The sequence below is a fragment of the Varanus komodoensis genome, unplaced genomic scaffold, assembly GCF_004798865.1.
Source record: "Varanus komodoensis strain SLA01 unplaced genomic scaffold, ASM479886v1 scaffold16, whole genome shotgun sequence".
NCBI lineage: Eukaryota > Metazoa > Chordata > Lepidosauria > Squamata > Varanidae > Varanus > Varanus komodoensis.
In genome coordinates this window covers 13995576-14008608 of record NW_025335468.1, presented here as the reverse complement: position 1 = coordinate 14008608, position 13033 = coordinate 13995576, and the positions used below count along the sequence as shown (strand labels likewise).

General features: G+C 42.8%; 1 protein-coding gene across 1 annotated transcript in view; it reads left to right on the top strand.

Moving 5' to 3' along the window:
* The window catches only part of LMO1 (LIM domain only 1), a 42879-nt gene that overhangs the window by 16741 nt on the left and 13105 nt on the right, over positions 1–13033 (top strand). The window contains exon 3 of the mRNA XM_044425910.1: positions 12410–12535. Within this exon, the coding sequence (XP_044281845.1) occupies positions 12410–12535 (126 nt within the window). The remainder of the gene's footprint in view (positions 1–12409; positions 12536–13033) is intronic.

Sequence of the window (13033 nt, the reverse complement as noted above, 5' to 3'; positions counted from 1 at the left end):
ATTATTCTGAAATATCACTACAGTGAGTCCTCTGTTCACCTCAGGCACCTGAAATGTGACTGACTTGAATACAATTGATTCAGCTGGAAAACATCCTTTCAGGAAATGCCTTTATTAAGGAAAGCTTAACTTTTGAGGGTGCTTAACATTTTAAGGCCACCTAGTTAGGGTTTAAGGCCACCCATATAGGCAGAACACAAAACCAGCTCTAGGTGACTTATACTGGGGAGGGCAAGTAGTTGTTGGCTAGTAATTCTCATCGTCCCTCATAACTGGTTCTGTTGCCTAGGACCATGGGAGTTGTGGGCCAAAATATTTGGAGGACCACAAGCTGCCCACTTATGGCTCATATATAAGGAAAGCATGTGATGGTGCTAGGGAATAGGGAAACGGATAGTGATCGGCAATCCCTGGGAATAGGGATAGTGATAGGGAAAAGATGTCAAATATTGGATGTCAGCAGAGCAGACTCAGCCAAGCTCAATGCTGAGAGAAAGGTTGGTACTAAGGAAATGAGCACATGAAGATGCCAAATGCACATCATTTGTCCATGTGGCCCTGCCTAGCAGCACTTCTCCAAGGTCTCAAATGGAGACTTTTCTCCAGCTTTTCTGAGACCCTTGTAAGTGGATGAAATCAAGGATGAAATCTGAGACTTCCTGAATACAGAATGTGGATGTTGTTAAGCCATTAGGAAACACCACAGTGCTACCAGATTTAATATACAGTTAGGTGGAAGACTGCTGCAGAGGTCAAACACAGTTGCATTTGACGTCAAAATAGTAAACTTCTCAGAAGTGGGAACTGGTAAAGAAAAAGCTGAAGAGGGGAATCAAGAAGTTTAAATCACTTCAAAGTGCTTGGAGATTACTCAAAAACACTTTAATAGAGGCACAGATAATATGCATGCCACAAATGAGGAAAGGTAGCACTAAGTCCAGAAAATCCCCAGCATGCTTAATGCATGGAGTCAAGAAAGTTATTAGGAAGAAGAAAGCTTCCTTCAAAAATGGAATTCTTGCCCAAATGAAAAAAACAGAAGAGACCACAAGCTTGGACAAGGGAAATGCAAGCAGATGATCAGAGAAGCAAGGAAACCGTTTGAAGATATTGCTAACAACATCAGGGCCAACAATAAAGAATTCTTTAAATATATCAAATGAAAGGAAGCAGCTAAACAATTGGTTGGCTCATTGGACAGTAATGGAATTAAAAGAGCACTAGTGGGGAGACAAGGAGATTGCAGAGAAGCTGAATGATACAGAGCAGATTTCTGTTCCCGAGCTTATGAATTCTGGAAGGGAATCTGAAGAATTAAGGCAGATAGTGGCAAGATACAAAATTCTCAACCTTATTAACAAACTGATGTCAGCAAATCACCCTCTCCAGATGGTATTCATTCTAAAGTTCTCAAAGAAGCAAGCATGAAATTGCTGACCTTCATACTAAAATATTTAATATGTCCCTAAAATCAGCCCTTGTACCAGAGGATTGGAAAATGGCCACTGTAACATCAACATTTAAAAAAGGATCAGGCGTGGGGATGGGAAGGGAATCTGGGAAATTACAGGCCAGTTATCCCAATATTTGTTTTGGGAAAAGCATTATTATGAATAGACTGAGTAAGCACATAGAGAGACAAGCCCTGCAGAAAAAAATCAGCATAACTGAGGAGGTCTTCTCTCGCTAACCTACGGGAGTCCTTTGGGAGTGTCATCAAGGACATCAGCGGGGTGATCCACTAGACACTGTTTACCTGGACTTCCATATGGCTTTGGACAAAGTCTCTTGCCAAGGACTCCTGAGCAAACTAAGCAGTCATGGAATAAAAGGGGTGGTGGTCCTCTTATGGATGGACTAACTGGTTAGGGTGGGGATTAATGGCAATTTCTCCCAATGGGGAGATGTAACCAAGGGAGCCAAGGATGGTTAAAACCAAAAGGGATTGGGAGGAGCTCCAAAGGAGTTTCTCCAAGCTGGGAAAAGGGGCATCAAAATGGCAAATGTAGTTCAATGTAAATCTAAAGCAATGCATACTGGGGCAAAAAAATCCAACTTCAAGCATTCGCTGGTGGAATCTGAGCTAGCAGTGACTGAGCAAAAAAGAGATCTTAGAGCAGGAGTAGACAATGTTGAAAATGTTGGCCCAGGGCAAACTCCATGCTAGGCATAATTAGGAACTGCTAGTAATAGAAGCTAGAACTGCCAAGATTTTGCTCCCCTTATGCAGATCTTTGGTATGACCACACTTAAAACATTGTGTTCAGCTCTGGTTGCCTGAAAAAGGACATTATTGAGTTGAAAAACGTACAGAGAAGACTAGTGAAAATGATCAGGGGGCTAGAGCAACTCCCCTATGAGGAACAGCTATGACAACTGGGACTGTTCCATTTAGCAAAAAGATGAGTAAGAGGAGGCATGATAGAGGTGCTTAAAATAATGCATGGTGTGAAGACCGTGGAGAGGGAGACATTTTCACATCTCACTTGAACCTGGGGTCATCACATGAAGCTAATTGGTGGGAGGTTTAGGACAGAGAAAAGGAAATATTTCTTCACACAACATATAGTTCAAACATGGAATTTGCTGGAAATACGGAAAGTGGTGATAACCACCAAATTGAATCTTTAAAAGGGGATTGAATAGATTCATGAGGAAGGGGGCTGTCATTGGCTACTAGCCTTGGTGGCTATGTGCTACCTCCTCTAGCAGAGGTGGATTGCCAGAATACACCTGTTGCTGAGGAACTTGGGCTGGCGGAGATCTTGCTTGAGAGATCCTGTGGGCAGCTGGTTTGCTACCATGTGTACGGAGAGCTGGACTAGATGGACTTTTGTTATGATCCAGCATGGCTTTTCTTCTGTTCTTAACTGAAGGATGTTGTTACTGTAACTTGGCATGCTGTTGAAAATGGCCTCCTTGGGAATGAATTATCCTTTCCCCGTTTGTAGAGACAGCACTCTCGCAGGTCACAATGTCTGTTTCCATGGTCCTGCTCTGAATTCCTAGCATGCAGGCTCCCAGTTTGATGACAACTACATTGTGTTGAGCACTGTTTGCTCTTTGTGGTTGGATCAGGAATTACTTGCCACAAAGAAGCCACTGTGGAGATGGGAGCAGCATGGTATGTGGGAAGCCATCATGAACGTTCCAGTTCTAATGGAAGAAGGGAAGCCGTTTCAGTCGCGAAGAACAGCATGGCAGAAGCCATCGTGATTGGAAGTGGGCAGAGGAGTTTGAAAGCTAGCTCATCTCCAATTGAGAAAGTCAATTGGAACAAAGGAGCAGAAATCTCGTGTGTTTTCCTAAAGAATAACGTGGCATTACTTTGAAAAGCCAGTCTGCCTGTGATAGCTGTTTATGTATTTGTTTTCACTTCTATACCACCAAATGCTGAAGCCAAATTTGGCTTCAGACATCCTTGCTGTGCCGTCATTTTAGACAAAGTACCAAATCCCGGGCAGATATTCATGCTTGCAATTGACTTGGAAACTACCTAGAGGCTTGCAAGGTAACAGCCCCATACAAAAGATGGCTGTTAAATTATAAACAAAGAAGTCTTTAAATAAAAAGCCATCGTCACCAGTCACACACCACGGAGCGTGCTTCCTTTTAATCCATTTTCTCCCATCAGTTCATTCGTATGCACTGTCAGTCCTCCATGCCAATTAGCTTTAATTTTTCCTATACACAATGACATCAGCAGCCAATGAGATCTGGGCTTGCAGGATTTTAGTGTGCCTATAAACTACAGAAAATTGTCCTTGGCTAAACTCCTGCTTTCAGATTGGCTGACAACAATAGACATGGTTAAGTTCAGGGTAAGAACCATTAAGCATAATTACTACCACAGGGTAAAAGTTTAATTGTGTTAAATTTTAAATCTGCGTAGCCTAAGCTTATTTACAAGCTGGCCAGGCCCTCCTGTTATATAAGGGGAAATAAATCTGTACTTAAAAATTTGCTGCTTGCCAACTTTTATTTTACCAAAAGTTTTTAAAAAGCGGATAAAAGCCTCTGACTCATTCCTTCCTGTTGGGATCATGCTTGCTAAGTGTTGGGGATCGCATGATATACTGCACTAGTATGCCTGATCGTTTGTTGTAGGGGCAGTGAGATTGCATTTCCTAGTCAGAGGGATGGAGGATTTCTCGACATCCTTTGTTTCGATTTTCCTCCTTCCTTCCTTCCTTCCTTCCTTCCTTCCTTCCTTCCTTCCTTCCTTCCTTTTTTCTGTAATTTTAACCCATGAGGATTTGTATTGCTGAAAGAAATCCTAATACCGCTCATTCCCAGCCACTTCTAATATCCCATTGTAGGTCCTTCAAGGGAGAAACAACTGTCATGTTATCAAAAATAAATGCATTTACTGGTGGAAAATATACCTTATCTTCAGGGCTATAGAAATCAAGAGATGTGTTCTCCTAATTCACTTTGGAACAGATATGGGTGACCTATCCATCACTGCAAAGCTGTGAGTGCATGACAGCCTCCTCCAACCTGGTGCCCTACAGATGAGATGAACTACAACTCCCAGCATCCCTAGCCAGTATGGAAGCCAGGCTGGTAAAGTATATGGCAATCCTTTAGACTGTTCCCTACACACATCTGAGCAATCCTTATCTAACAATTGGAGCATGTGTTTTATTAATCAGGTCATTTACTTCAGCTTCCAGCAATGGAAGTCATGGCCAAACCCCCCTTTTATTTTTTTTTCTCTCTCTTGATATTTCAGGTGGTATTCCACTGCTAAACTGGAGTTATATTTTGCCATCGTGCCTGATGAGAACTGATAGAGCCAAGTAAAGAGGGATGGATGAATCTGTTTATTTCCACTCCATTTCAGTTTGGTGTTGATTCAAAAGTCTGTTCTATCATCCACAAGTTTTTTTTAATGCACACAAGTATGTCTATAAATAGGTATTAAAATACATGCACCTAATGCAAAGTACACGCACTCACAGAGGATCTAAATGTTTTCATTTGAAAATGTATTTTATTCTAAAATACACGTTTTCCAAGATATTCTGGGTCATTTCTTAAGCTGAGCTAAGAATGCAAACAATGAAACATGAAAAATCCAAAGGAGAATCGTATTCTGTTCTCCACATTAAGCAAGGAGGTGTGGCTTGGGTGACAGCAGCAGGATTCACAGAGGGCAGATTTTTCAAGAATCTCTGGACCTCGTAGTTGCTAGTCACCACCTTACCTCATCTTGTAGGATAAATGCATAATAACTCAGATCACAAGGTAGCTTAATTTCAGGACATTCACAGTAAGGAAGGTCTCCATGCCCTCCTCCTGCCAGCAGCTCCTTTCATGTTGGTCGGAAGGCTTTCCAACCTACCAGATAAGCTTTTTGGAGAGTGCAGCATGGCAGATCATTGCATTATAGAATAGTAGAGTTGGAAGGGGTCAAGAAGATTAGGCTCAGGTTAAGCCATTCCTCTCAGATTGTGTCCAGCTGCATCTTTAGTTCCTTTCGTGTGAGAGATCCCACAAGCTTCCTAGGCAATTCGTTCCAGTGTAGTACTGCTCTAAAAGTCAGGCAGTTCTTCCTGAAGTTCAGCCAGAACCTGGCTTCCTGCAACTTGATCCTGTTCTTCTTTCCCCTGCACTCCGGGATGATCAAGAAGAGATCTTGGCCTTCCTCTGTGTGGCAACCTTTCAAGAGAGCTATCATATCTCCTCTCAGTCTTCCCAAGGCTAAACATGCCAGTTATTTCAATCTCTCAGGAAGAACGGAGGCTGAACTTCCTTAAGTTAATTCATCCTAATAACCAAGCCAATGCACTAAAAGAGCAATTCTTGATTTCTGTCCCGAACCTCCATCCCACACTACATTTGCAGGGTGGTGGAGGCAGATGTGTGGGAACGCAACTTAGAGGCTCAACCTAGAATGCACAGCAGTCGTATAGAGCTTCCACATACAGATGGGGTCATAGTACATAGCCCCACTTACATTATCTGACTGTTCTTTGAACATTTATCACCATCATTGAATGCCGTTGGCTACACTGTTCCATGCCTCCTTTACAAGACGATTCGAACTTGGTAGTGCTAGAGTGAGTGAGAAATGTTCGTATACAGAAGAGAGGAAAGGAATGTTCAAGGCAGAGAACAAGATTAGCACACAGACTAGCTGGGAGCTATATTTGTTACAGACATTAAAAAGCAACATGATTTCAGCTGGACAGAACATAAGCCTTAAATCTTATGCAAACATTCAAAGCTGTTTAACACTGCCTTACCCCCAAAGCCCCTGGAAGGAGGCAGGTGAATTCAGTACCAAATACATTTTTCATGTTCCTTAAGCTGACTGTTTAAATAGTTAAGTGAACATCTGTCCAAACTTCCCATCATTTTCATTTGGAGAAGCCACTAATTCAAAGGGTGACAAAAAGTGCCTGTTTAACAATGCAGATGGTGCTGTCTGGGGCCCCTTTATTTTGTTTAATCTAGATTGAGCTCCACACAACTGTGATGCTAATGAATAATGGATTTTTTTTAATGTTCGCACATGGAGTGGCATTGCACTCTGAACAAATCTAGGATTAGCTTGCTTCTAATTTCCCCATTTGGATATAGCGCAGCATTTTTTTCATGGTAACTGATCTGGATATTTTAAAGATCAGAGTGGTAACATTCTGATTTTAAAGATGAAAGCCCCTTGTCACGTTTTTCATTTGGAACACTAACCAAGGTTAATATAAATCTAGCAATACTATACTGACAACCTCCTTTCATGCAATTTAAGACAGCTGTATCCATTGGCAGAATGTTTTGTATTTTCTCCAGCAAAATTAACTGCAAACAGAAATATACATTTACATCTGACATATAAACATATTTTGTGCTCTCTCCCCATAAATACTGTAGGGTATTGCTATTTTATCCCACAAAAAAATTCACCTATCAGATAGAGAAGAGTTCCATTTCAGAGATAGTACAAGTAAGGATATTTTGAAAAAGGACTACCTAATCAAGATAAGGCAATGTGAGGTTGTCCCACTGCTGATTTTATGTCATCTATATTCATAAAACCTATAGAGAGATGATCATTCAATAGTAATAAGGAGGTAAAAGGTTTTGGACAAAAGTCACACACAGTGGACCCCTGAGAGTCCATAGTGTGTACAAAGAGTTGTGAGGTCAGACCTCTGCTAAATTTTCTGTTGCGTACATTTTTTATGGTTTTGGGATGTTGTTTGGAGAAGACAGGAAGTTTTCTCCAAAGAAGCAGTGCTTCTCTGGATGAGAGGGGAGCTTTTGCTTCAAAATGTGTTCATTTTACTGATGTTTCCCACTACAATAGCCCTCAAGTTAGCACCCATTTTAATTGAAACAACATAAAACAAAAATAAATTGAAATATCTTTTTAAAGCCATTAGAAATACCAGTAGAGACTATTTCTAAATATACTTACTAAAGAATCAATCCTGTCGAACTCAGCCTTATTTCTGAGTCAATGTGCATAGGATTTCTCTCTGTCCAACATCTATAAGGGAATCACAACAGCACCACTGTGCGGTTCCACCCTCTCCCCAGTAAGTAACTCTCTAACTTCTGAAGGTGGTGCCTTCTAGAGAAGGACCTCCAGCACAGGTCTTTCAGATAGTTCCAGGCTTTATAGATCACAACCAGCCCTATGACTTGTTTCTGGGGACAGACTGGAAGCCAGTGAAGATCTTTCACCAGAGAGATCTGTTCACCATAGTGATCCTCCTGGTTAGCAGCCTGGACTCAGCATTCGGAACCATCTGAAGATTCTGAACAGCTTTCAAGAGACATCAGCTTGTACAATTTATTGCAGCCAACCAGTCCCAGCATTTATCAAGGCAAGCATATCCATGGCCAGAAATTATTTTCTAGGAAGACACATACCTGGTACACCAACTAAAGTTGGGTGTGTGGGGGTGCAGGGAGGCACTTCCTGTTTTGAACTCCACTTGTACAGTCATCAGTCAGTTGGATGTGCAGACTGTGGACCTGATTCTTTTTAGGAAAGGGCAGCTCTGTCCAGGACAGATCAACCCTCAGCAGCATGGCTCGGTGAACCATCTCTCCAGAGAACCTCCATCTTGCCTGGAAATCATGCCCATTCTCATGACAAAGCAGTTTTACCCAAAAGCGGGGAGGGATGGCAGTCACAGTTGCTTCCTTTAAAGTGGGCAATGGAGCTTTAAAGGAGACAATCCACAATTTGTAGCCTCTCAGATCGTGTCTCCCTTTTTCTTGGTAGATGCTTGGGAATGAGAGGGAGAGGTCTCATGTTGTGGGGCACACTGAAGAATGCCTCCTTTGAAATGGCTGCCTGTAGCAGAACAGCAGTGTAAGGTGGTATCTTCAGAGCTTACCACCCTTCCCATTTGAGAGAAGGCAAACAATCTTGTCCATTTGTGTGCCCCCGCCCCCAAACAACTACCATAATAGAGATGCCCCTTTTGCAGAAGGCAGGGGGCTTTATAAATGCTTCCCCCAGTTTGGCTTTTCTCTATTTAAGGTGCAAGTGAGATTGTTCAGTGATTGTAACTTAACTCTGAACAATGAAAAAGTTGTAATCTGGGTCTTCAAAGACTTAAAACATGCTCTTAACTTTGGGATAGAAAGAAGGGCTTGAAATAGACTCACTGTTTTCCCCAGAACAAGCTGCTCAGGAAACTGGTTTCAAGCAGAAGATGAATTTAGGCAACCTTTTTCCTGTGACCCTGTGGTAACTTTTTCAGTCACTGCATGGCGAGAGCATGTGGAAGTAGGTCATCAGAAGGTTCTGATGCATATTTTCACTCTTACACACAGGAGCTGATGGAACATGGTTTTTGAGGCTCAGTGAACTAGAGTCGGTTCTCAGTCACAAAGGAGCCAAGGATGTGTCACACTAGATGAAAAGCTGAATTGAGATCTGTTCAACTACCACTCATGGTTTTCCTGTGTGGCCTTAAGCAAGTCCTACTTTTGTCTCTCCCTTTGTAAAATGAGAATATAAATGACCTACCTCCCCAGGTTGTTGGGAAGACAAAGACAATTAAGATTGCAAATTTACTTAGTGAGATTGACATTAGTACTATAATTTTTATTTTTATTTACAGATCTGTTTGTACCTTATATGTTGGCACTAGCAAAGGCACCAGAGAGACTACGTGTAAAACAGAAAAGCACCAAATGCAATTAAAAACAAAGTAAAAACTGAGGAGATAACATAGCAGAATAAGACATGATTAAGCAGCAGCAAAGAAAGACTCAAGACAAAGCAAGTGCTAGGTGAAATTGAGGGGAGGAAGCATTTTGTGTGAAGGTCCTAAAGAAGGGGTCCAACCCAAACTCTCTTGAGAAGGATTTCCACAGTCTGGGAGTCAGAACCAAGAACGGGACTATGTAATAGGTCTACAAATTCAGTGTTCTGCATATCAAGGCATGCTGCCATTTCCATTATTCGCTGTATTTATGTAAGATCTCTTAAGCGTAAAGTATATTTATTTGTAAAATTCAACTGATGATGGCGATGGGGCTTATTTTCATGTAAAAGTCTTTAAGGCTCTCTCTGCCTTTTTTACCACAGGTCCCATTTTATTTTCCCAAAGGCAGGAACAGAGTGGAGAGCTGGGGAGGGAAAAGGCCACTACATTTGCAGAGGTCTACAGGTAGACCTACAAGTAGCTGCAATCAGAAATAATTACTATAATTTAAACAGAAGTGCATCTCACCAAGGTAGGGAAGACTGCAGTAAGGTGACCTCTGTCCTTGCTCATTTGGCTATTCAAGGTGCTCTCCATCTTCAAGTCCCTTGCTTTCCCTTGTCTGTCCTCATTTTTTGGGCTGGAAATCTTCAAATAGAGGACTGTCCTCTAATAGCGTTTCAAGTGGAGAACTGCACCCTATCAAGGGGGACACATGGACACGCTTTGTTCTGCAATACTTGACTGTCGGCAACCTGGAAAGGCCTGATCGCAAGGTCAAGATTGCACCCGTGAATCAGCAACCCCCTCTTCAAAGTTTGCAACAAAGGTGTTGGTTCCTGCCGTGGCCAAGCATGAGATGTTGGCATGTGTTGTACGTGGCAGCAGAACATTGCTCTGGAATTTGTGCCATATGAAATGAGATCTAATGTAGGTTTGTAGGTTTTATAGGTCCCATTGAAACCATGAATAAGTGAAGTCTCTTTGATTTCAATGGGAGTTCAAATAACAGCACGGCTTCAACCTACTGTCTTTTAAATAAAGTAATTAATTGCATGTATGTATTGCAAAGATAATAGTGAACATAATTTAACCACATATGAAGTTGCCTTATATTGAATCTGACCACTGGTTCATCTAGTCCAATATTGCCTATTCTTAGGGTGGTGCCAGGGGTTGGTTTGCTCAGGCGCCTTCCAAGGTCTCACACCCCAGCAGGGGGTCTACTGACAAGACTTACTGATTATCCAAGCTCTTCTCCCTCAGACCCAGACAAAGGCGGTGGTACAAAGCCAGAGCAGTAGATGCCACTGCCTGTTTATTCAGAGGCTGCATGCGGGGCAGACAAGCAAGTGGTAGCAATAAGGATTATTACTGTTACATTGCGTGCGTTATTCTATTTAACTGATTAACTTCCACCCAACAGCCAAAGCTCTCCTGCATTGCATAGCATTTATATCCCACCTTTCTTCCTCCTGTGAAGAAGCCAAGGCAATTTACATAGCTCCCATTTTATCCTCAAAACAGCAACCTTGTGAGGTAAGTTGGGCTGTGAATCTGTGGCTGGCCCCAACTCACCCAGTGAGCTTCTTGGTTAAGTGGGAGCTAGACACCAGACCACCCAGGTCCCCAGTCCAACACTCCACACCACATGAGTTCTGTAGACACCCGTAGCTGTTATCAATGGAATGAGAACATAGACTTACAGAGGAGAAGGTCCAACCAAGCGTGTTGTGCCCTTTCCAAAGCCTGGAGCTGGTGCTGTGTTCCAGGCTCTCCAGCTGGTCTTTCCCAGCCCTGCTATCTGAGATCATTTTACCTATATACTAAGCATGTGCCCTGTCATTGACACGATCCTTCCCATGTTGTGTATGTTTCAGTAGAGCCCTGCCTCTTCTATTAGCGTTCTTGTGAAGTTTCCTCCTGGGGCTGGTGATGGAGCACTGATCTTCAAGACTTGTAGGAGGGCCTAGAAAAGCAGATCGTACTTCTCTGTGTGTCATGCTGTGAGAGCAGCCAGTGCCTGTGGAGGCAGATAGCAGAATTGGCAAAACATCCTTGTGGATGTAGAAGCTATCTCCAGAGACCAGGGGGGTGATGTGGAACCAATTGATGTAGAGGTAGGCCTGTTTTCATTGGCTTGGAGAGAAGAGAGTAGACGGGAAGCTATTCATTTCAAATTTCCTTTTGCCAAAATGCATTTCCACATTCAGATTACAATTAAGAACCTTAATGTTTTAGCCATGGGCAGGTTGGACTCTTCTCAAATGGATAATCTGGGCCAGTTTCTCATGAACAATGTTTACTTGAAGTCAATACTTCAAGAAAAGTGGATGTGGAGGAACAGAACAGCTCTGTGAATGCCTCCATGTTTGTCAGACAATGTTGTATGAAATCAGGATGGGGTTAACTGTGGTGCTGATCCACAGTGAAGCTTTCATAAGACCCGTTCTGCACTGTAATAGTCAACCTGCATTTACAATTTCGGAAAAAAGCACCAAACTGGGCGCCAGTTTGGTTCTTGGGACCAAACCAAGCCTGCAGTGGCTCAGCCCTCCGGGTCAGTAGGATCCTTGCAAGTGCCTTGGGGTCCCTCAGTGGATCCTAGTTGGTGCCAGATTGGAAATGCCAAAATAAGGCCCTAAAACATGAAGGTATGGCGTCCTGTCAGCTCTGTTCCCCCTGCTGTTGTGGCTTGCCAGACTCTCAGCGTCTACTGCCATTCCTCTTCAGTGAGCTACTTAAGTAGAATGTGACTTGCGGGGATCACACATACATTCAATCTTCCCAAAAATGTACTCTGCACATTATCTCGAGATAGCTGACTAATTAGTAGCAATTGATGAAGGAACAGCAAGTTAGAAAATGGAGGGGCTGCTGGAGAGGCCTGTAAAGATGTTCTGCTAAGACACTCTTAATTTGCATTGAAAAAGATTAGATGGTTTTTGACTGAGATGCTCAGAGCCCCAAAATAGCACTCCATGTGCGTGTGGAATGTATTTCTTCATTAGACAGTCAATTAGCTGGAGACTCAGAAGCCTAGCGAAGGAACCGGCTTTTTTCCTCCACGCTGTTTCAGCCCACATTTCCACACACTGGCTGGTCAGCAAAATGGGGACTGCAACTTTTCTTTTTATTGGGTGCAATACAGTATTTGATACTGCTAATTACACTTAATTAGTCCTTCCGCCATTTAATTAAAATGGCTTCTAATGATTGTGCTTCCTTGGCAGGCTCTTTGGGACCACTGGGAATTGCGCTGCCTGCAGTAAGCTGATCCCGGCCTTTGAGATGGTGATGAGGGCCAGAGATAATGTTTACCATTTGGACTGTTTTGCCTGCCAGCTTTGCAACCAGAGGTGAGGACACGGGGCCTTTCTATGATTTTTTTAAAGTTATTTTCCTTGCCATGGAACAGGAAAGTCTGGTTCACTGTTTGATCTCCATTGCCTTCTCCCAGGCCCTCAAATTGCCACTGCTGAGTGATTCATTTTACCTACTAATTGAACAGCAGAGCCTTTTCCCTGAAGGTCTCTGACAAATGTGCAGAATCGGTGGTAGGCTGGGTTGTGGAAGGGACAACAACAACAAAAGTGGGTGCTGTGATATAGGCCAGCAGGTGGTGTTAAGTAGCGTTGAGGCGACTGAATGAGCAGCTTCAAAGTCTAGTCTCTAGTCGGTCTACTGAGCATCCATTGATATAAGGATCGCCTGGCATAAATGCTTTTTAAATCGAGGTTATTTAATTCAGGCATCTGAGAGGCTCCAAGGCTGAGTTAAGATGAAGCGAGGGCAATAGTTAGTCTAAATAATTCCTCACTAAGACGCAGAAGAGGACTCGCCAGCCTGCTGCTCAG